The sequence below is a fragment of the Loxodonta africana genome, chromosome 5 (genome assembly GCF_030014295.1).
Source record: "Loxodonta africana isolate mLoxAfr1 chromosome 5, mLoxAfr1.hap2, whole genome shotgun sequence".
Taxonomy (NCBI): domain Eukaryota; kingdom Metazoa; phylum Chordata; class Mammalia; order Proboscidea; family Elephantidae; genus Loxodonta; species Loxodonta africana.
This window is the reverse complement of record NC_087346.1, coordinates 101,245,737-101,270,498: the sequence shown is the minus strand read 5'-3', so window position 1 is coordinate 101,270,498 and position 24,762 is coordinate 101,245,737. Positions and strand designations below refer to the sequence as shown.

The 24,762-nt window shown below is 39.9% G+C and overlaps 1 protein-coding gene across 3 annotated transcripts in view; it reads left to right on the top strand.

The window, feature by feature from the left end:
* Positions 1-301: 301 nt before the first annotated feature.
* Positions 302-24,762, top strand: part of REST (RE1 silencing transcription factor) — a 40,785-nt gene continuing 16,324 nt past the window's right edge. The window contains exons 1-5 of one of the 3 annotated variants that reach the window (XR_010322096.1): positions 437-544; positions 2,923-3,833; positions 7,305-7,388; positions 12,782-15,475; positions 17,734-24,762. The exon at positions 17,734-24,762 is cut by the window's right edge and continues 16,324 nt beyond it. Coding sequence is in view for 2 of the 3 variants with exons in the window: in XM_064285759.1 (XP_064141829.1) it covers positions 2,936-3,833; positions 7,305-7,388; positions 12,782-15,003 (3,204 nt within the window). In the remaining variant the exon portion in view is untranslated. Of the gene's footprint in view, positions 545-1,233; positions 1,363-2,922; positions 3,834-7,304; positions 7,389-12,781 lie in introns of those variants that run through there. The other 2 variants (XM_064285759.1, XM_010595698.3) reach the window with 2 other exon arrangements.

The following is a 24,762-nucleotide window of genomic DNA, read 5'->3' as shown; positions in this document are numbered from 1 at the left end:
CCTAAGAGCAAGAGTGAGGGACCGCGCGGATTTAGGTACGGCCCCCTCTAGGCGCGACCCCAGTCCAGCGAGGGTGTGTAACTACCCCCTTCGCCGAGGGGCGGGGCGCGCCCAGCGGCCACGCGCGCGGGCGGTGGAGGGGGCGTGTCTCGCGAGGGCGCGCAGGCGGCGGAGGGGGCGTGTCTCGCGGGCGGCGGCGGCGGAGGCGGCGGCGGCGGCGGCGGCGGCGCGGGCCGGATGCGCGGCGCAGCCTCCTGTGTTGGAATGTGCGGCTCCCGCGAGCTCACGGCGCAGCGGCAGAGCGAGCGCCGCCGAGGCCCCGGGCCCCAAACCCGGGCGGCGGCGGCAGCCAGGACGACAGGGCGAGGGCCAGCGGCCTGAGCACCCACAGCAGCCCTACTCCTGGACCTTCGCGGGCCTCGACGGCCCAATCGCCCAACTTTTCTACCCTGCACCTCCCCTCCCCCGAAACTCCAGCAACAAAGAAAAGTAGTCAGAGAAGGAGCGGCGACGCCGGGTCGCCAGCTCCTCGTCTCCTGGTTAGGTGGGTAAGCCGGGCGCGGGGCGGGGGGCTCGGTCGGCGTGGGGGAGGGCCGGCCCGGTAGTGGCCGGGCGGCGGGAGGGGGAGGGCGCGGAAGGACGCGGAGCAAGGCGCTGTCCAGGGCTGATTTGCAGATACTGTGGCTCCGCGGCGGCGGCCGTACCGGGCGGGGGCGGGCGGCCGAGCGGGATCGGGTTACACCGCCGCGGCCCGGGGGCTGGGCCGGGGGCGTCCTTGGGGAGCGGCGCGTCGTCGGGACCCCCTTCACGGGCGAGGCGGGGTCGTCCCCTCGGCGCGGGCCCGGCGCCCCTCGAATTCCGGTCCTGAGGCCGCGAAGCGGAGCTGCTCGGGGCCCCAGTCCTGAAACTTCCTCCTCCTCCTCCCATTCCCAGGTCCCGCCGCCCGCAGCAGCCCCGCGCCGGCCCGAGGCCCTCCCCTCCACCCTTCCCATCCCGGCCTCTCCCTTTTGCCGAAGGCGCCGTTGAGTGCGGCCGGGCGGGTTGAGTCAACCCCGTGGCCCGGGCGGGTCCGCCAATGGGGCTGGACAGCGATTTCTGCGCTCGGGCCGCCCCGGCGCCTCAGCCCTCCGCGCGCGGCCGCCGGCTTGTCCGACCTGGCGGACCCGGGGAGAGCGTCCTGCCGGGCGCCGTGGGGGAGTGAAGTTCGCAAACTTCCGGGGCGCGGGGGTGGCGGCCGGCGCGCGTGGGGGCCCCCTGCCTGCTCTGGGCCGACTCCTCCTGAGGGCGCCAGCGGAGGCTCTCCGGTCCTTGGCGGAGGGAGAGCCCCGGGGCGATCAGGAGAGCCGGGGCGCCGGAATTACGGTAACTTTCCTCTTTCCTCCCAGACCCGGGCCCGCGGGCCGGGAAAGGGACTGCCTGGACGTGGGAATGACTTGGTGTGGCCCCACGAGCCCCAAGTACCCATCCCCCTCGTTTTTAGTGTTGGGGGACACAGGAAAAACCTCGGGACGGTTGTTGGGGCAACTCGCGCGAGTTGGTGTGTAGATGTGTGCAGCGTGTAGGCCCGAGAGGAAGCGAGAGCGCCCGAGTTTGCAAAGAGCTGCTTTGTGTTTGGTATTTTGAGAAAATGGCCGAATGCCTATTTCAGTCAGGAATGCCGCCGCCGAGGCAGGCGCTGGTGGCAGCAGCACATAGGAATTTGTGCAACTCGTAGGGCTGTGCTTCGTCGGCCTCACAAATGTTAAAATTCCTTTAGGGATAGTAGGTAGTAGGATTTTGGAGGGATTAGAAAAGTTGATGTTTGGGTAAATACCGAGTAGTCTGTGCTGTTAGGCACTGGGAAACCTTTTACGGTTAGTTTGTTTTCTCTGTTGGTGTTTTGATTCCAACTTTTTCTTGGTACCTATTACTAAACCGGCTTGTGTTCATAAACTTGATTGAAATGGTCTCCTTTTTGTATTTTAGGTTTAACTGTACTTTTTAGTGTAACTTGTCGCATATTTTGGCTTTTCTAATTTGGAAGAGAACAGCTAAAGTATTTGAAAAGCAACGTGATGGTCAAGACCATTTAAAAAGCCAACATGTTTTCAAGAAGGTGATCTTGTAATGGCTTCCATTAGGGCAAGTAGGCCAAGTCAAGCACAATGCACAAAAAGTTACTGGTTGTGGAATGTAGAGTTGTAGGTTTTTTTCGTTAGAGGGGTTGAAAGATTAATTCTTAATCTTCGTTTGTGAAGTTTGGAGTAAGCTAAACTTCCCTTTTTCACAGGAAGAGGGTCCATGATTATTTTCCCCTTTGAAACCAGTGGAGTCATCAAAAAATTTAGACTGAGTGGTACTTTTTCCACAATAGCTTATTCTTCTGAAGTTAGTTGGGTTGATATAGAATTTAATTAGGTTGACCAATTATTACAGCCTTCCACTTTCCAGACGTGCTTGTGAATATAAGGCACAACAGTATGATTTTGGGGTTTTTCAGCTCAGATTTAGACCAGTGAATTGTTGGGAGAATAGGAGAACAACAATATGCTAATCATGTATTGAATTTTAAAATAATTTTAATTGATGTTGAAAATGAAGATTACTTGTTCTTTACCCACCAGAAAAATGAAGTTCTTGAGGGAAGACCTGCTAATCAAATATAAAATTAATCACCTAGTTGACCTAGTCGGTGCGTGAGTTATGTCAGTACTGTTGATAAAAATTTTTTAGGGGTAATAAAAGTTTTTCTGTTGACTGAAGAAAAGAAAATTGGTGATTACAAGAATATTTTGAAGGTTTGTTTTTAGTGGTTTATTAAGCTTCTGGAGTTTTAAAGATTATATTGGAAAAAATGTTTTTTTAGTTAGGAAGAATTACATTGATGCTTTCATTTCAGACTATTAAAAGTTGTGTTTTATTTTTTGTTTATTTTAACTTCAGACAGAATACAGTTATGGCCACCCAGGTAATGGGGCAGTCCTCTGGAGGAGGAGGAGGGCTGTTTACCAGCAGTGCCAACATTGGAATGGCCTTGTCTAACGACATGTATGACTTGCATGACCTCTCTAAAGCTGAACTGGCCGCACCGCAGCTTATTATGTTGGCAAATGTGGCTTTGACTGGGGAAGTAAATGGTAGCTGCTGTGATTACTTGGTTGGTGAAGAAAGACAGATGGCAGAATTGATGCCTGTTGGGGATAATAACTTTTCAGATAGTGATGCAGAAGTACTTGAAGAGTCTCCTGAAATAAAAGGTGAACCTAATGGACTGGAAAACATGGAACTGGAAAGTTTGGAACTCAGTGTTGTAGAACCTCAACCTGTATTTGAGGTATCTGCTGCCCCAGAAATTTATAACACAAATAAAGATCTTCCTACCAAAACACCAGGAACAGAGGACAAGTGCAAGAACTTGAAGACCAAACCATTTCGCTGCAAGCCATGCCAGTATGAAGCAGAATCTGAAGAACAGTTTGTGCATCACATCAGAGTTCACAGTGCTAAGAAAGTTTTTGTGGAAGAAAGTGCAGAGAAGCAAGCAAAAGCCAGAGAATATGGCTCTTCTGCTGCTGAGGAGGGAGATTTCTCCAAGGGCCCCATTCGCTGTGACCGCTGTGGCTACAATACCAACCGATATGATCACTATACTGCGCATCTGAAACACCACACCAGAGCTGGGGATAACGAGCGAGTCTATAAGTGCATCATTTGCACGTATACCACAGTAAGCGAATATCACTGGAGGAAACACTTGAGAAACCATTTTCCTAGGAAAGTATACACATGTGGAAAGTGCAACTATTTTTCAGACAGAAAAAACAATTATGTTCAGCATGTTCGAACTCATACAGGTAAGGGCCTCTATCTAGTCCGTAAGTTCAGCTCTGTCAAAAAATTTAAATTTTCTTTATATGAATAATTTCAAACACCTCAGAAGTACTATAATACCACCATGATCCAGCTTATACCCATGGCCTGTACTTAACAGTTGCCAATATTTTGTGACATTTGGTGTATTAACAATGGTTTTCTGGGTAATTGTTTCATAAATTTAATTTTTAAAAAGAACATTATCTAGATTTTTTCACATACCATGCAGTTCATCTATTTAAAGTATGTAATTTAATAATTTTTACTATTTCGTGTATTCAGAGTTGTGCAGCCATCTCCACAATCAATCTTAGAACATTTTCATCACCCTGGAGAGAAACCTGTATCCATTAGCAGTCACTCCCCATTTCTCACCAGCATCCCTTACTTACTTTTAAAATTGTCTTTTAAACTTTTGTTAATTAAGGGATATCATTTTTCAAAGAGATATTTGTAACTGTTAGTAGTTAATATTCACATTTTTCATTTTCCTGGTGAGAATTGAGGCTGGATTACTGCCTGAACAAAATGGATAGTAAACTAGTGTACTGTACTCTTTGGATCACTAGTGAAAGGGGGCTGTAGAAGCTGTTTTGTTATCAGGTCCCCTTTCCAGGAGGTGGCACTCTGCAGGATTGAACCCTACAGGTAAAGAGGGACCCAGTGAAGGGGGGAGGGAGATTGATAATGCTTTGTTTATTAGGTAGATTTAAACAGTAAAACTTACAGGTGAAATTCCATTACAGGAAAGATTTGCAGCAAGATTTCTAGGCCCTGTGGTTGCAGATATCTCATTTCATGTTTTCGTGTTAAACTCGTGCTAAGCGTTTTCGTGTTAAACTTAATGCTTTGTTAAAAGATTTTTTTCCCTTGTTTTACCTGATTAATGTGATTTTTTTTTTTTTAATTTTAAAAACAAAGTTTATGAAGGATAACATTTAAATGTAAATTTTAAGAGTATCTCTAGTGCTAAATGCATAGTTCTGAAAATTGAATTTCTGGAGAAATAAACTGATTTGGTGCTATAGAGCAGAGAACAGAAATGGTAGGGGTAGGAATCACTTGTTTCTCTTTTGCACTGTTAGTTTTCAGATTCATTTCATGGATTTATTCTGTTCCTCATTAAGTACCTGGTGTTAGATACTTTCTTCTGTTCTATGCTAATCTTCAGAAAAATCCATTGAGGAAAAACAGGGCAAATTACAGCAGTCTGTATTTCCAGAGAAGAAAACTAGATTTGAAAGCGTGAAGTGATGTGCCCATCATTCCCTAATGATACATACCACTGGGATTCAAAGTTCAGAATCTCTTTCTATAGGTAATTGTCATGGGAGCGGGGTGGAGCTAGAGATTACTTCTGAGTCAGCCTCTTTAATCAGAAGACTCAATTTTGTAGTTTTGATATATAACCTGTTCACAAATTCTTCTTAAAAAGATCGTTTTTGTCCATATGTGTGACTTCAAAATCACCGCCTAACTAAACTTTCTAGAATAGGCCTATTTTGTGGAGTTTTACAGATAAGAGCAATTTATTTTGTTATAAAGAATTTAAGAGTAGACCTCAAATGACCTTTCATGCTAATCTAGAATAGTGTTTAACTTTTCTCCATTAACATTTTTATCAAATTAAATAAATATGTAACAAAACGTTTGCTGTTTTAGTATTTTTTTATATGTAAAATTCAAGGGCATTAATCGCTTTTATTATGTTGTTCAACCACGACCATTATCCATTTCCGAATTTTCCTGTCACCTTTAATAGAAGCTCAATGTCCCCTAAGCAATGACTCCTCTTTACTCCCTTCCCTATTCCAGATATACTTCGTATAAGTAGGGTCATATAATATTTGTTCTTTTGTGACTGACTTATTTCAGTTAGCATGTCTTCAAGGGTCTTCAATTTCATTAACGTTTTTTATAATTGCTTTAACCAAACCTAACCCGTTGCCGTGGAGACGACCCTGACTCAGAGCAACTATAGGACAGAGTAGAACTGCCCCATAGAGTTTCCAAGGAGTGCCTGGTAGATTCAAACTGCCAACCTTTTGGTTAGCAGATGCAACTCTTAACCATTATGCCACTACGGTTTATTGAGATATAATTCACCTAGCGTACAATTCACCCACTTAAAAATCTGTACAATTCAGTGGCTGGTAGTATCTTCATAGAGTTGTGCGACCATTGCCATACATCTTTTTTTAGAAAATTTTCATCACCCCAGAATCCCATACCCATTAGTATTCACAACCCCATTTCCCCACAACTTCCCCAGTCCAGGAACCGCCAGTTTGTTTCCTGTCTCTGGATTGGCATGTGTTCTGGACATTTCATATCTGCCAGGCACTCCTTGGAAACTCTGTGGGGCAGTTCTACTCTGTCCTATAGGGTCGCTATGAGTCGGAATCGACTCGATGGCACTGGGTTGGTGTTTTGGGTCTCCAGTCCAGGAACCACCAATCTGTTTTCTGTCTCTGGATTGGCATGTGTTCTGGACATTTCATGTAAATGGACTCTCACAATTTGTGGTCCTTTGTGATTGGCTTTCACTTAGCATGTTTCGTTGTTTTTATATGTAGAGTTCTTATTTTTATTATTTGTTTTGCTGAATAATACTCCATTTTATAAGTAGAATTTTGTTCATCCATTTTTCAGGTGGACATTTGGTTTGTTTCCGCTTCTTGACTGTCATGAATAATGGTCCATAAATTCTTGGGTACAAGTTTTTGTGTGGACATACGTTTTCATTTTTCTTGGGTACATACATCTAGGAGTAGACTTGCTGGATCATAAAGTAACTCTAACATTTTGAGGAACTGCCAGACTGGTTTCCAAAGTGGCTGCACCATTTTACATCTCCACCAGATATATGAGGGTTCCAATTCCTTCACATCCTTGGCTAACACTTGGTATTATCTGATTACAACTATTCTGTTAGTTTCTGTCAGTCAATTCCAACTCGTGACAGCCCCATGTTTGCAGAGTAGAAATGCCCCCATAGGGTTTTCTTGTAGAAGCAGATCATCAGGCCTCTCTTCAGAGGCATCTCTGGGTGGGTTCACCAACCTTTCAGTTCACCCACAGCTTATTTAGTAGCGTTTATCCATCAGTTATTTTTTAATTATTAGTTACAATAGAAAGTTATTCCAATTGCACTTATACAGGAACCATACAGGTGGAAAGAAGAGCTAAGACGTTAAATACTTCAATAATAACCTGCAGCATCATTTTGAAAATAAAAAGGGCTATGAGAATTCACAAAGCCAACCTGAATAATGTTATGGAAATTCTGAATTGAATTATGTACATTTCTATATAAATTGGTCATTTTGCTAGAAATAGGAAACATACCTTTTTAAAAAGAAAAATGCTCCGTGCCAAATATTGTGTATGTTAGTGAGATCTATATTTGGCTTATTTTGTTATATTTAAACACTATTACTGTATTTTTGCAGGAGAACGCCCGTATAAATGTGAACTTTGTCCTTACTCAAGTTCTCAGAAGACTCATCTAACTAGACACATGCGTACTCATTCAGGTTGGTATGAAATGGGAACTTTTTAAAGTCATTTTTAGTGAACTACCGTTAAGTTCTTCTAGATTTGGAACTGAGTATGATTTATTAACAAAGTATTTTAAACGGCTTGTTGGCAAATTTAGAAATTAGAGCTAAAAATCAGTGCTGTGTTAGTGTGCAGAGGGAGATCCTTAGCCTGGAATTTAGATGAACTCCTGAAAACTGAGTGTAAATGCGAGTGTGTGCACGCTTTCCGGGAGGAAGGTCCTTAACTTAAATCAGATCTTCAAAGACAGAGAGCTCCATAACTACAATAAAATTTGACCAGCTATCATAGACCAAGGCTTTTTGAACAATCTCCACTTTCTCACAGTTCCCTAGGCATGTCATTATGTACACAGTATAATGTTGAATTTCTTAGTATGTGATTACGGTTACCAGGTTCTAGAGATTTCATCCTCAGGTCCTGAAATTTGGATTTGTTATTTTGAGTTGACAGGGGTTTTAAGAGCCAATTCACAAAAACTAAACACAAAAGAAAATGATAGATAATCCAGGGTACCAATTTGTTAACCTATAAAGTATAAGACTCTAGCAAGTGGAAAGTTAATCCGTTCCAGTGACTGAAATCATCATGATCACTGCATGGATTTGGTTCTCATTTTCAAGGTATGTAGATGGCAAGGTAAAAAAAAAAAAAAGAAAAAGAAATCTAACATAGGTGGTTATGAAAGGTAATTATTTCATTTGGCCATGAGGGACCCTTAGTGAACTACTACTTCTGATCAGATTACTCTCCTTCCAGATTTGATGGGGAAAATATGCTAAAATCTTGCTATTTAGGAAAGTGTAGATTCATTTTCTTTAAATTAACAATTAGATCTGGCCTATGAAGAGGTCATATAGTATGCTAGCCTTGCTTGACCTCACATGCTTGTCATGTTAATGTACATTGAGTGTTCCTTCTAAATCTCTGAAGTTACTGAGTTGGGTTACTTACCTAGAAACTTTGGGAATAACTTGGACACAATCTCAGGCTTTGTTGAGGACAGGGCAGAGTCTTGTTGATAGATGTGCGCCAGGCCCTAAATAAAAACATTTAAGAGCCTTGCATGAGTTAACTTAACTCGTTATAACTCCCTTATGACTTATTAAGTTCTATTGTTATCCTCATCTTTCAGATGGGGTAACTAAGGCATTGGAGAAATATGGCTATTTTTTCCTGTACAATGTCCCCCCTTCTGATTTGTCTACTTGCTTTTTTATGGTGCCATTTAGCTTTTTCCTGTGTCTTGTATTTCCTGTAAGGACTTGATATTTACTTTCTGATATGTGTCACTTGAATTGCATACTGATCAGTGATGCTTGGTCACTGGGTTAGGATGATTAATTCTTGTTTCATTGAACCGATACAACTTTGTCTATGGTGTTTTACAGTAGTTGATAATCTTCTGTGAAGCACTTTTATTTGGATTTGTCGTACCTTGCCTTGGGTTTCATTTACTTTAAAGATGGTTTTCTATACTTGTTACAGTACAGGAAGTATTTTAAAAGTGTTAATAATGAGTAGTAGCTTTATATGAATATGTAAAACTTGTACAAATGTTAACTCTTTTGAATTGGACTTAAATTAATTTGGAAGACAGAAAAGGTGCCTAATCCCAGTTTATAGCTGAGGACATCGACTCAGAGGATAATAGTCATTTCTTGAAAGTAGAAGAGCTAGGATTTGGTCTCAGACCCCCTCCACTACTCTCCAACTTCTATCAACATAGTTAAAAAGAACATTATGGCTTAGAAAGTGGCTCAAGTAAAGAATTTACAGCATGTTGAAATTTGAACCACACTGTATTGAGAGAGCAGAACCATTGTCTTTTACTGGATGCCAACAGCTTGTGAGTCAAAAACTGGAAACAAAAATAGTCTGTTTCATGTTTGAGTGTGCTGAATTATTTTCAGCAGAGCCTATATTTTAATACTTTGAATGGAAATTGCTGATAGCACATAAAATGAGGCTAAGTCAGGTCAAATTGGATGGTCTTTCGCATGGACTGAATATCTTGGTGGCTCTGTGGTCTCATTTTTATAGGTCACCTTGGGCATTTTGGTTCCTTGTTCATCTCAATGTCTTTAGAGGAGCAGTTTGTACTCTGACTTATTTCTGGGCGAGATTAGGCTTTGTTGAGTTAGTACATTTTAGCCAACCTGACAGTGGTTTATAAAGCAAAACCATATTGGTTGTTTACTTGGAGCACTTCTAACCAGGGTCTAATTTGATCTTAGGTCAAATTAGAGATCAGAATGTTAGTTTGGTGAAAAAGAAAATTGGATATTGGTGCAAATACAGCCACACTGAATTAATCTGGTGGTGGTGTGGGCTTCATTTTATTGGTGTTCTTACCTGATAAACCATCTGTGATCAAGTTGATTCTGACTCATAGTGACCCCATGTATGTCAGAGTAGTCCTGTGTGCTCCATAGGGTTTCATTGGTGGCAGAAGTAGATGGCCAGGCCCTCTTTCCAAAGTGCCTCTGGGTAGACTTGAACCATCAACCTTTGGGTTAGTAGCTAAGCACGTTAGCCTTTTGCATCACCCAGGGACTCCTACCTAATAGTATAATAGTATTCGGATAGCCTCTCCTGGGTAGGCCAAGAGACACTGATGTTTTCCTCAGCTCTCCCTTTCCTGCCCTCAGTGGAGGCCACTGGCCTGTTTATAATTGCCGTTATATTTACCTGTAATTATACTTCATGTATCACACTGACTAGTTATCCCATTCTGCTAGTATTGGACTTAATTTTGTCTATTTTCTTATTACGTGGGTATGGATGTTTGTTAAAGATAACAGAAAAGTAGCTTGCCAAATTCCACCGCCATTTATTACTTTTTTAAATTCACTGGTAAATTTATTTTCTTTTCAATAACTATTTGGTTATTATTATTATGTTGTTACTTGCGATTGAGCTGGTTGCTACTCATAGCAACCCCATGTATAACAGAACAGAAATTGCCTAGTTCTGTGCCATCTTCATGATCCATTGGTGTAATTATTTAATACCCTGGCTTATTTTAAAGACATTTTGGTTTGAGAGTCTTCATGAATTTTAGAGTGATTTTTTTAAGTAATAATTCTTTGTAGTATGGTTTATTTACATTAAATTGCACACATCTTAAGTATTCTTAGAGGGTACCTCAGTGGCTTTCTGGATCTTTTCACCTTTTTGACTACTGCCCAGATCAAGGCATAAAACTTTTCTGTCACCCTCAGAAAAGTTGCCTCCTGTCCCTTTCCCCATCAGTACCCTTCTGTCGATATTCTGACTTTTTATCAAAGAACAGTTTTGCCTTTTAAAAGTCATGTAAATGAATTAGACAGTATAGAATTCTTTCATCTAGTTTCTTTCACTTAGCTTAGTGTTTTGGAGGTTCATCCCCTTTTGTTGAATTATCAGAACTTCGTTTATATTGTTGAATGGTTGTAATCCATTGTATGTCCCTATTAAAATTTTTCTTAGCTGTTCTTTCTGAATTATTCTTTATATGAATGTGTAAATCTTGTACAAATCTTTCCTTTTTTGAATTTACCTTATACTTAAAATAGACAAAACTGGCACATTTATATGAAATGTGATGAAAAACATGGGTAAATAGCAGATTTGGAAAAGAGAGTAAAGTTAAAACTTGGTCCAGGGCAAAAAGACTTATTCAAATTAGGTACTTGTACATTAGAAAATCTTGATGAATATTCTTAATACAAGCCAGCTTTAATGTCATCAACAACAACTGGGAGAGAAAAATTAATCCAGCAGGTTAATTATGCCACCAAATTTTAAACATAAAATTCCTACATTACCACTTCCCTGGCCAGGCGGAGGCTAGGTGGGGGTGTACACCTCAGTACTTGCTGTTCAGATCTCCTTATTCATAGGGGGTACTAAATGGTGATATTTTAGTTACCATTCCCTTATTAGAGCAAATATTTTCATAAACAGATAAATTTCAATTGTTAGTTTTTTATTTACTCATAACCAAAAATTACCAGTTGATTCCAAAAGTGATTGGTTATAGATAATGCGTATTTAGTGCTTTGTCAGCCTTGAGCTAAGTGCTTTATGTGGATTAGATTATTTATATCTCACAAGGTTTAGAGAGTATTTTACAGGTGAGGAAATTGTACGTTGCCCAGGGCCTCACAGTAAGCAAGTAGCAGAGTCCATATTTGATCCCCTAGACTTTTAACTCTAGAACTTGAATTCTTAACCATTATGCCACCTGTCTTTCCCCAATTTATGTCTACATACGGTAAGCAGATATATTCTCCATTTAAGTCTTAGATTTGAAAGGACAAGAAAGGGCCAAATGGACAGTAATGAATCCATTAGTGGACCAGTGTGGAAAGTTGTTGTTCAGTTAGCTGCATATCCAATCTGACATACCTGGATAAGTTTTTGTTTTGTGATATAGTATTTAAAGTTATCATCAGACATTTTCTAATCATGTAAAGCTTAGTGTCTAAATGGTTTTGCTTTTAATGTCTGAGTAGTTTTACATTATGAAAATTTAAAATAAGATATTACATGAATTTGATGTTTGAGAGATGAATTTTCATAAATGTCAATTTCCATTTTTTTACTATGCATTCCATTGGACCAGTGGGGTATGGATACCATTTGGTAATATTACTAGAATGTGATCTAGATGGGTATGTATTCAGGTAGAATGTGTTACTCTTATCCCTTTAATTTGGGGGTGGGAGTGGTTTTTCTGGTTTTGTATGTATCTGTGATTATGATGTTGTTGGCATATTTTATATACCATATCTATTTGTATGCCTCTTCTCACCTAACTTCCTTGGCCATTTTATAGAAGAAAGTGGAGGCGGGGATCAAGAAAAGTTTTCTGAATAACTACCTTGACTGTATTTTTGCTTTAAAATAGCAACTCTGGCATTTGTAAAGTTTGCTGAGCAAAACTTAGCACTTTCCACAATGGACAAAAGGGTTAAATTTGAAGAAAAAAGCCTTTTCTCCCTGAGCCTAGAGCAATGTTTACATAGTTTTCCCCTTGGGTCAGGGAGTATAGAGTATAAGAGATTTCTTTGAAGTTTTTAAGATTTATCTTAAAATTATATAGGAATTTTAGATTTTCTTTAATTAGTAGTGCTTGAGAGCCTCTTGATGAACTTTTCTGAAGATGATGGTAGACTGAGATAATTATTCCTCTCCTTGGTTTTAAATCAATATCAAGGGATAGAGAAAAGTTAAACAAATAAATATGGTAAACATAAGGTGCATGATACGATCTGTTAAATAGTCTGTGGTTTTTACACATATACTATTCTTTATATTTTAGCAGGTCTTGAATTCATTGCTTAATCTATGTCTTCTCTAAACATCTCTTATTTACCTTCAGGTGAGAAGCCATTTAAATGTGATCAGTGCAGTTATGTGGCCTCTAATCAACATGAAGTAACCCGCCATGCAAGACAAGTTCACAATGGGCCTAAACCTCTTAACTGCCCATACTGTGACTACAAAACAGCAGATAGAAGTAACTTCAAAAAACATGTAGAGCTACATGTTAATCCGCGGCAGTTCAATTGCCCTGTATGCGACTATGCAGCTTCCAAGAAATGTAATCTGCAATATCATTTCAAATCTAAGCATCCTACTTGTCCTAATAAAACAATGGATGTTTCAAAAGTGAAACTAAAAAAAACCAAAAAGAGGGAGGCTGACTTGCCTGATAATATAACTAATGAAAAAACAGAAACAGAGAAGACAAAAATAAAGGGAGATGTGGCTGGAAAGAAACATGAGAAGCCTGTAAAGGTAGAGAGAAAAGATAATGTTTCAAAAGAGAAAAAGTCATGTAATGCCTCAGTGGCCCAAGTGACTACCAGAACTCGCAAATCAGCAATGGAGACTAAAGAGATGGATGTGCCTGCAGGAAATAATTCAGAAAAATCCTGTAAAACCAAGAAAAGCAAAAGGAAGATGGGAGCTGAAGCCCATTCCTTAAATGATCCTGTGAATGATGAAGAACCTATGACAAAAAAGAAAAAAAAAGTAGAAAGCAAATCCAGAATCAGTCAGGAAGTGTCAAAGGATGACAGCAAAGTGGAGGAGAATAAAAAGCAAAACACATACACAAAAAAAAGTACAAAGAAGAAAACTCTGAAAAATAATAAATCAAGTAAAAAAAGCAGCAAGCCTCCTCAGGTCGAGTCTGCTCAGAAGGGGCCTTGCCAGAAGAAGCCTGCTCAGGTAGAGCCTCCTCAGACAGGAACAGCTCAGAAGCAGCCAGCTCAGGTGGGGCCTTCTCCCATTGATCCACTTCCTCCCACAGGCCCTCCTTCTGTGGATCCTCCTCCTCCCATGGAATCTCCTCCCATGGAACTGCCTCCTTCCGTAGTGTCTCCTCCTCGGATGGAGCCTCTTCCTCAGACGGAGCTGCAGCCTCAGACAGAGCCGCCACCTCAGACAGAGCCGCCACCTCAGATGGAGCCTCCTCCTCAGACAGAGCCTCCTCCTCAGACGGAGCCTTCTCCCCTTATGGAGCCGCCTCCTCTGATGGAGCCCCCTCCTCTGACGGATCCCCCTTCTCAGACGGAGCCGCCTTCTCAGACGGAGCCGCCTTCTCAGACGGAGCCGCCTTCTCAGACGGAGCCGCCTCCTCAGACGGAGCCGCCTTCTCAGACGGAGCCGCTTCCTCGGATGGAGCCTCCTCAGGTGGAGCCGCCTCAGATGGAGTCTCTTCAGATGGAGCTGATTCCCAAAAAGTCTCCTCCCCCAAAAGATGATAATAAGGAAATGTGTGACACACAGAGTGAAATGGCACGGAAGGAGCAAGTCCTTATTGAAGTTGGCTTAGTGCCTGTTAACAGAGATAGCCAGGCTCTAAAGGAAAGTACAAGCACACAGGAACTCCTACCGTCACCACTGCCACCAAAGGAAGACTTAAAGGAAGAGGAATCAAAAGACCAAAAATCATTCTCTGAAGAGGAAGGAATTAAAGAAGCCTCTCTTCAGAAAGTAGGAGCAGAAGACGCAGACAAGAGTCTAGCTGGTCTTACTGCTACTACCGAGGAATCTACCAGTATTTCATCTTGTGAAAAAAACTTGAAAATGCCAGAGGGTGATATTTTAGATGATAAACATCAGGCTGACACTATGCTTTGTAAAATGGAAACGGATACTGATCAAAACAAAACAGAGAGTCTCTCTGGTAAAGACTCAGTTAAACCAATTTTACCACTGCTTCTTCCCCCACCGATAGAAAAACGTGAAACAGTGTCCAAAACTGCTGTGACATCACCTCCTGTTACCACGGCAGTAAATGAGTCTCAGGAAATTGATGAAGACGAAGGCATTCACAGTCATGATGGAAGTGACCTAAGTGACAACATGTCTGAGGGTAGCGATGATTCTGGATTGAATGGAGCTCGACTGGTTCCACAAGAAACTAGCAGAAAAAATGTAAAGGAAGCTTTGTCAGTCAAAGTGGCTGAGGGAGATTTTGTTTGCATTTTTTGTGATCGCTCTTTCAGAAAGGAGAAAGATTACAGCAAACACCTCAATCGCCATTTGGTTAACGTATACTTCCTTGAGAAAGCAGCTAAAGGGCAGGAGTAATTAACTTTGGACAAAGTTACAGGTCTATCATATTTTATAGTCATTTATAGTAGTAGGCAACCTTTTATTTTTAAGATTGCTTTAATTAGTGTCCAGCGTTGATTTTAAGTGACACTTATCCTTAAGACTTTTTTTATACTGATTGATATATAAATTGGCAAATCCAAGGGAGTTAGTACTAAATCAGCAGAAACCTAAATCTGTTAGCTTATGCATTTAATTGAAATGAGAAAGCCAAGACGATATAGAATTCTGTTGCTTTGTTCAGGTACAACGTGTCGGTTTTTTTCCATTTCACTGTATTCATAGTTTGTTATTTAGCTCTATAAAAATTGGCATACTCAACAGCAAATTACTTGAAGAATTTGCCTGCTTTATATAAAGTTAGCACTTTAAAATTTTTTTTAGAGATGAGAAAAGATACTTAAATTGAAGAAAAACTCTCCCAACAATGGACAGTGTATTGGTCCAGGTATTTACTTTCTGAGTTTTGATCATTGTTTCTTATTTGTGTATGTTACTGGTCATGAAAACAGTGATTTTGGTGTGCTTTGTGTGTGTGTGTGTGTGTGTGTGTGTGTGTGTAGGGGGGGTGCTTTAATGGCTTAAGATGTTGCACATTTTTTTTTTGTTTGTTTTTTTACCTATGCAGTTAATTTTTAAAAAAATAGCATTTGTGTTGAACAGGAACACTTTATACATATATATGCATGTTTATTTTGGCCTCTTTGGAGGGATGCTTTTAGGCTTGTTTGCAAAAGGACAGTTTTCTTTTTCTTTGCTGCGATTGTCTTTTTTGCAGAATATTAGCGTGCAAGTTTGTGAGCAAATGAAACATGCAGGCTCAATCTTTTTTTTTTTAAATTTCATATCTTTATATCTATGCTGTATTTCATGTAGGTTATTTATTTTGAATGGATGTAGTAAATTTGTAACTCTCAGCTTTGATTTTTGCAATAAACCACTAGGCGCTATTGAATGGATTTTTACATCAAATTACCAACCATCGGTAATTATATTTTGCCTGTTTTGGTACAGCTATGTCCTGACTGTACAGTGTTAAATAGTATGTTTGAGATAAACCTTCTTCCATAGGTGGCTGGCATCCATATGGCTACTCAACTGAGTAAAGAAGTGATATTTGAAAACTGCACATCTTGATTTAGGAGACAGACATATGTTCAAGTTATACTGAATATTGCTTGTGAGATTCCAAAGCCATAACTATTACAGCAAGCCTAGGGTAAGACAGCAGTAGTGTGAGTACTGGTAGACCAGCTGGAACTTCCTATGACTACAGTATAAAAGGCTGGTGAAATTTGAGTACAGTCCAGATTTTAAAATCACACTTTCTCAGGGTTTTCCACAAACTAGTGGGTGTCCTGGCTGTCCCTGTAACAGCCTCTTTCTATAGATGGGGCCTAAAATGAATTGCAACTGTCTTGTGTTCCAGTGGGGCACTTTGTATGAAAAAGGAAGTGTACTCTCAAACATTTTTGTAGGTTCTTTGGATAGTTGCCAAAGAATATGAAAGAATTCAACATAGGATTTTTGGCAGTTCTTGCTTACAACAATTATTCATTCAGTAAAATAAAATATCCCATTAGGGGATCCTGAACAATTCTGGCCTCCCATGACTTATTCTGAAATAATCAACTTAATACTTCATTTATTTTTTTTATCTGGTGATCTCTTTGAGGCAAGTTTCAGATTTTGGCAGTATAACTTAAAAGATTGGGAAAAAAAACATTGATAAAGTGTGGGTGGAAAACTGTTAAAAATCTTGAGTGAAGTTAAAAAATGTTTGGACTTGGAATTGACTGAGAGGCCAAAGATTTAAGGAAGCAGAAGATTCTCAAGACACGGAGTAAATTGCATGATGTGTGTTGTGTTTTGTGTGTGTGAATGGGAATTACTAAATGATGTTGAATTCTAGGCTCTGACAATCATTGTCAACAGAAGATCAAGTTGCAAATATTTATGTTTTAAATTTAAATTATAAAGCTAGTAAAATCTTTCTAACAACTAGTTTTAATGCTCATGGGTACATTTTGCGTAAGTTACCTTTTGCAGTATGTATAGAAAGATTCACCTTGAGCGTAGATGGAAGATAGGGAATCACAGATTTTTGTGGATTCTTTCATACTTCTGGGGAATGCCGAAGAATTCAACTAATTTCTAATCTAGTTTTTAGGCTAGAATGCTAAAAAAGACAAAAATATGCAGGAAACTAATTGGTCTATAAGAACATTATTACTGGAAATTGAGTGGGAGTTTTGAGGCCTTTCTTCCAGAAAACAAGGACTTTTGATGGTCAGGCCTATATTAGGTTCTGAACCTTAATGCCATGTATTCGTACTTATTAAAAATTGTATCAATGGAAAGTATATTAGTAATATGAACTTCTAGTTCAGTTGGGAGTTCTTCCATTTAAAAATGTGATATTTGCATGAAACTGTTTGACTCTTTGTTTTCTCAGCCCTTACCCTCCTCCCACTGAATAGAGTTGAAACTACAATTTTCCCTTCTTGATAAAGGAACAAAAAATGAACATGTATTTGTAAATCGATGCTTAGTAACTAGTGATAAACTTGAAATACTAGAACACATTATAAGCCTAATCCTAGATAGTCTTATGAAAATGTATCTCTTTTAACTATCTTTTGAACCTATATTCACATCGGTTTTGAAGATATTTTAAATTATATTTTTTCCTCTTTTTTTTTCCAGAGCTGCTTCTTCCTTGGGGAGCTACATGTATTCTTTTTTTTTTTTCTCTAATTGCGGTGAAATTCACAAGGAGCTAAGTGTTCTTGATAAGGCTTCTTATAACTGGGTGGATGTACTGCTCTAGTCTTCCAGGAAAGGGGCCCTTTTATTTTTTAGAGTCACTTCCAAAGTCACATGGTCTTTGAACTTTGGGGGCTATTTTGCTTATAGGTGCTGATAAAAGTCTCAACCCAAGTAGACCCCGTGGCATGTCGCCCTGTGAATGTTAATGATGGAAAGAATACCTTGCCTGTAGTACCTTATCAGTTCTGGACTGAAAAGTTGGGGGTGAAACTTAGTTTGGTTTTTTTTTGGTCTTTATTATATAAATCAGAAAAACTTTACAGCCAGTGTACTGAATTTCGCTGTTGACCTCAGCAGGTGAACTGAGCTGATAGTGTTAATTCACAGTCCAGGAATTACCTGAATCTTGGTTTGTGTAGATTTACAATCTACATGCAATATTAACAAAACCAGGTAGCTTTTACAGTTTCGTGTGTGTATAGGTTCCTCTCAAATTACTCCCCCTCCCCCACATACACACTCAGTAGTTATTGAACTTTGTAAGCTGGCATTGAAACTATAACGAAATTGTATCATTTTTTAACTTTTACAGTGCAATACGTGTGTTTTTCTGAAGCAAACCAAAGGTAAATTTCTCATGGTTCTTGCTGCCTGCTTTAGCAGCATTTGAGGGAGGATCTTTTATACATTTGTATTTGTAATAGATGAAAAACCAGGTGTAAATCCTCTTTTTTTTTTTTGAAATCTTAAACCACGCACCAAGGTTTTGGTCCAAATTGTGTAGGATAAGTTGAACTTCAATTGAATTCTGTTAACCATTATGAGTGTATTTCTGTAAACATAGTTATGTTGAAATAAAGTTGGGAAAAAAAATACAATGATGGCTTTGTTTATTATTGGTACATAAGTATCAAGGAAGTCAACTTAACTTTGTTGGTATTGCAAGTGTATCAGTGATTCCCAAAGTTATTTTCTTACATATCCTATAATAGGTGGAAAGGTTTTGGGTAATAATCCAGTGGGTGGTGCTCCAAAGCATCCTGATAATGAAAGATAAAACGCTTTCTTCAAGACAAAGGGTCTGGGGGAGAAACTGGACAATTCATTAAGGTTTTACATAGTAATTCCCTCTTAACCACAGATCCCTTTAAAAGTAGTAATAATAGGCCCTTTTCAATAGTAGAACTGAGATTAGGATTTAGATTTGTAATTAGAAATAAAAAGGGTCAAAGGGAAGATAGGTTGAAGTTCTTGAAATAGTTTTTAAATTGAGTGTTCACTGAGTGCCAGGGCACTATTTTTTATAGAGAACCAAATTCTTTATTCATGTGTTGCATTTGAAATATTGTTAGTTGACATCCTTGGCCTGTGATTCTTTTCCATAGTCCTTAACCAGACAACTGCAGCCAACAACTTTTCTACCTTTCCCAGAGATTTACCCATTTCCATAGTAGTCATCAACCTTATTTAGGTTGATTTAGTGTTTAGCACGGAGGGCCTCTGCCAACTTGTTATGTTCCTCACAGTTGCAAGCACGCAGAGATGAGTTTGTTACTTGTCTTTGTCAGCTTGGCAAATTGCACATGCTAGACCATCATGAATGAGGATAGTCTTAATTCATGTAGAGCTGTATTAACAACTATAATGTCCTAGCCATGACAGTTGGTTATGGGTGAAGCCCCATTTTGAATGCCCCTGAAAGAGCTAGGGCACAAGTATGATCTTAAGGGTTTTATAGAGAAGTAAATGAAACCCAGGGGAAAGAGAAACCAGAATCTTAGGCTTTGCTTCCTCTGTTAATGGAAAGGAATAGGTTTCTATATTGTGGAGTTTAGAGTAAGTGGAGAAGGGGTTGGAGAAACCTCCCCAACTGTGTAAAGTGTCAAAGTAAATGGATGGTATTCAACTGTTCAGATGTAGCATGTGACCTGGAAGATAACCAGTTGCAAACCGGAAGGAATATTTGTGATTTTACCTGCCTCTCCCCCCGCCCCCAAGGCTTCTCATCAGCAACAAGGCGAATTAAATTTCTAAGCATTTCTGTGGCGTGGTAGAGTCATTGACAAGAGTTCATTGAAATTTTTACCTGACTGGGGTGTATGGAATTTAAATAAGATGTTATTGATAGTCTTATTTGGTATGCTATCTTTAATGAATGAAATAATTGTTACAAGTATCTTTCTCTAGTATATTCCTACCTCCTTCCCAAAAAATCCCGTATGATTTTTACATGTATCAAACATTTATACTTGACCTCCTTCCTCCACTCTTTTTTCCCACTTGAAGGTTTCGTAGATTAATCCTAGTTTATAGGTAGAATTAACAGTATCATTATATGAGCTTCCTTCTAGGGTACTTTGCAGCTCTTATCCTCAGCTCTAAGACGGGTAAGTGAAAGTGCAAAAAATTTGCTAATGTTAATTAGGGAAAATTCAATGTTAAGGCTTTTCAAAAGATGTTGATGTTGACGCATGCTACATCAAGTGCTATATATAGGTCCTGGAGTCAGACCTGGGTTTGCACTGGACTTGTCTCGCTTACTGAGTATAATTGGGAGATCATTCTAACTTTACTCAGCCTCTTTACTCATCTCTCAAATGGGGATAAATAGTACTTCCACAGAATGGTTTTGACTATATTGCATGGTTAAGTGCCTACATGTTAGTATTAAGACCTTTTGCACTGGGTCCAAGCCCAGTAAATATCCTTAAATATATAATGTGCCTCTCTATTTGGGAATGGTTAAGTTGTATAACTCCTGCTTGTGCAAGTTAGCATTTTAGTGCTGAAGTAGTATGAGCTTTCGTATCAGGCTAGATTGTAATTTTCATGAGAGGAAGAATGCTTTTATGTTTGCTATTGAAGCACCTGAAACAGTATCTGGCCCTTAGTAGGACAAATAATTGTTAATTGGCTAGCCCAAGAGTATGTGTGTCGGGATGGGGGGGGGGATTCCCCTTGGCTTCTAATGTAGTTCTACTGTAATTTTTTAATTCTGATAATCCAGAAATCTCTAAGTTTCTAGACAAACTGGGGTGTTTTTCTCTTGGATGATGTGAGGAGAATCAAGTAGCAGGAAATAGCAAGCCTTGAAAAACAATCTGTAAATGAGTATATTACACTAGAAGGTATATGTCAGTTTATCTCATTACCGATTATGTTAACTTTTATCATTTGGTTAAGATGTCCTTCAGGTATTTCCCTGTGAAGTTATTTTTTTCCTTTTATAAATTGTGTGTGGGGCAGGGGAAGGATACTTTGAGACTAAATATCCTGTTCTCAACATTCACCCAGTGATTTTAGCATCTGTTGATTCTTGCTGGAATCAATTATTACTATTACACCTCCATTTAAACTAGCTGGTATTCTGTCAAGAAGAGTTTTTCCTTCTCATGTCCTAATTTGTAACTCGATATTGGTGTGGATTCATGGTTTTTTGTTTCATTCGTGTGCCCCAATTCAGCGCCCTTTCCAGCTGACTAAATGAGAGTTAGTCTGCTAATATACTTATTGTGTTTGCCATGTTGTTTCCTATTCATGGCGACCCTATGTGTGCAGAATAGAACTGCTCCATGAGATTCTCAGGGCTGTGAACTTTTGGAAGTAGATCGCCAGACTTGTCTTCTGAAGTGCCTCTGGGTAGGTTCGAACTGCTAACCTTCCAACCAGTAGTCAAGTGCTTAATCATTTGTGCTATCCTGTGACCCCTGCTAATATACTTTTGGGCTCCTAATTATGACCAAATACTTTGAAAAGTCAGATATATCAAATTTCTGCTTAAGTCATTAACAGTACTATAAAATTTATGAAAGCTTGATGGAATATGTTAAGGGATAAATTGTAAACGAAAGTTTGCAAGTAATCAAGATTGTATCACCAGAAGAGGCAATCTTTGAGAACAATAACCTAATTCTTTCTGAATGTCAGACTGCTGGTGTGCTTTTTATTGATTTTAGAGTATTACAACTTTCTTTTTCTGTGTACTCTAATTAGATCATCATTCTAAAAGATCATATAACATACACAACTGCATTCTCACAGAAATTTAAACAAGCGAAAATCTCTTTTGACAAACTTTGACCTTCATTTGTTTCTTTAGAGTTAACTACTGTTAACTTACTACTTCCATCTGTGTATGCACATTGAAATGTATAATTTGTGTATTTTACATAAATGAGATTGTTGATACTGTTCTGCACCTTGCAGAAGAAGTCTTTAATTTGAGGTCTCGGTCAGTAGTTAGAGACCTACCTCGTTCTTTTTAACTAAGGCATAGAGTGTTCTGTAGTATGGATGTGTCATGGTTTAGTTACCTTGTTGTTAGGTGCTGTCCAGTTGGTTCCAACTCATAGCAACACTACCTGCTCCTGCACTATCCTCAGAGTCGTTGATATGTTTGAGCCCGTTGTTGCAGCCACTGTGTCATTCCATCTCGTTAAGGGCCTTCCTCTTTTTTGATGACCCTTTACCAAGCATGGTGTCCTTCAGAAACAGCCCCTTTCTGATAACATTTCCAAAATACATGAGACAAGGTTTTGCCATCCTCCCTTCCAAGGAGCATTCTGGCTGTACTTTTTCCAAGATAGATTTGCTCATTCTGGTAGTCTATGATATATTCTGTATTCTTCGATAACACTGTAATTCAAATGTTGTTGTTGTTAGGTGCCATGGAGTTGGTTCCGACTCATAGTGACCCTGTGTACGACAGAACGGAACAGTGCCTGGTCCTGTGCCATCTTCACAATTGTTTTTATGCTTAAGCCCATTATTGCAGCCGCTGTGTCAATCCATCTTACTGAGGGTCTTCCTTTTTTCCACTGACCCTCTACTTTACCAAGCATGATGTCCTTCTCCAGGGACAGATCCCTTCTGATAACATGTCCAAAGTATGTGAGACGTAGTCTTGCCGTCCTTGCTTCTGAGGAACATTCTGGTTGTACTTCTTCCAAGACAGATTTGGTCATTCTTTTGGCATTGAGTATGCATTCAAATGCATATGCTTTAATATCTGTTATTTACCTGATATTCTTCCTGCCAAAACTGGTTGACAATTGAAGTGTTTTGAGAGTGAAGCCATGTGAAGTGAGTGGTTGAAAGTTCCTATACTTTTTCCAGTCTTATAAGTTATGTTTGTTTATGCTTGTGTGCTTGAAAATAGAGCTTGTTTCATATTTTTTCAATGATAACCAAGCCTTACAGTCTATGTTGAAGTTTTTTGACTTGAAAGATTTCTGTATATGGAATGTTCAATTTAGTGTGTTCCTGAAAACAACAAAAAATTATGAAAAATAGATGTCCAACATCACTGTGCTAGGGGATAGTACCTAGGCACTCAGCTAACATTATCAGGGCGAATGATTGAATTATTCATATAATGGTATATTAAACATTTACAGTTTAATGAGGTAGGGTCCTTATTTGAGCATAAGCTACAACAGTAACTCGAATTCAGCCATGTCTGGTGGATCGTTGTAGGGAGAACAGCAAGGAGTCTTATTTGCATCTTTCTGATGGAGATACAGTTCATCCTAAAGAATAAGCAGGCATGTTTCCCCAGTGGCAAGCATGGGTTCCTGGTATTAGTGGAGGTGACTAGGATGATGGCAGTACCCAGGGATCAGAAAGAGGCAAGGTCAGGAATCGGTGCCACCAGCAGAACTGGAAGCACTGAGATAGCCTCTCTGGTAGGGATATCAATGAACATGATTAGTCCCGTGGTGATTAGTGACAGCAGTGGAGTGGTAAGATACCTGCATGTGGCCTCCCTGTAAGCAGACATGGGGAATTTCATCAAAGGGAGCTGATCCTGAAGAGGAAGAGAATGGTTGATTCTGTGTAAGAGGAGTCGTTAGCTGCCAGCTACCATGGAGTCAGACCCCAACCCATGGCGACCCCACGCACATGATGCAAAACACTGGTCCCGTGCCATCTCCATGATCAGCTGTGGTTTGGACTGTTGGGATCCATAGGGTTTTCTTTTTCCTTTTTAAACTTTTTTTATTGTTGCAGAGAATATACCCAGTAAAACATAACAATTCAACAGTTTCTACATGTACAGTTCAGTGACACTGATTACATTCTTCAAGTTTTACAACCACTTTCACCCTCGTTTTCTGAGTTTTTCCTCGTTAACATAAACGCACTGCCCCAAGCTTCTAGTTAATCTTTAGAGTTGCTTTTGTCTGTTTGATCCCATATAGATAGATCTTAGTTAAGCTAAACCATTGTTTGGTTTTAAGAAGACTTCAGGAGATATTTTTGGTTTAAAGTTTAAAGATTATTTCAGGGCAATAGTTTTGGGGATTCATTTAGCTTCCCATGACTCCAGAAAGTCTGATTTCCATGAGAATTTGAAATTCTGTTCTGCATTTTCCCCCTTTTGTGATCTGTAGGGTTTTCATTGGCTGATTTTTGGAAGTAGGTCAGCAGGCCTTTCTGCCTAGTATGTCTTAGTCTGGAAGCTCTGCTGAAACCTGTTCAGCATCATAGCAACACGCAAGCCCCCACTGACAAGAGAGGGTGGTGTCTGTGCATGAGGTATGTAGGCCAGGAATTGAACTCAGGCCTCTTGTATAGAAGGCATGTAAGAGTAGAGTAGGAAGGCCGTATTCATGATCCTATGTGAGCCTTCTCCAGGGACACTCAGAAATAATTGGGGGACATTTTGCATGGGACTAGACATCCTGTATTAAAACCCCAAAAAAGGACTAGACATCCTGCATTAGCAGCTAGTAATCCTTTTTAGGTGTCAAGCTAAGCACAAGACATTAACTCATTGAGCTGCTCTCAATATCCCTGAGAAGTAGGTTGTTATTTTCACCTACTTTCCTCAGAACTTAACTTGCCTGAGGTCACACAGGTAGTAAGTGGCAGGTGTGTGTTACCCTGCCTTTTCTGATTAAGTGAAGGATATTAAATCATGTGGGGAAATGGATGCTATAATATATAAAAGGAGGAAATAGGAGT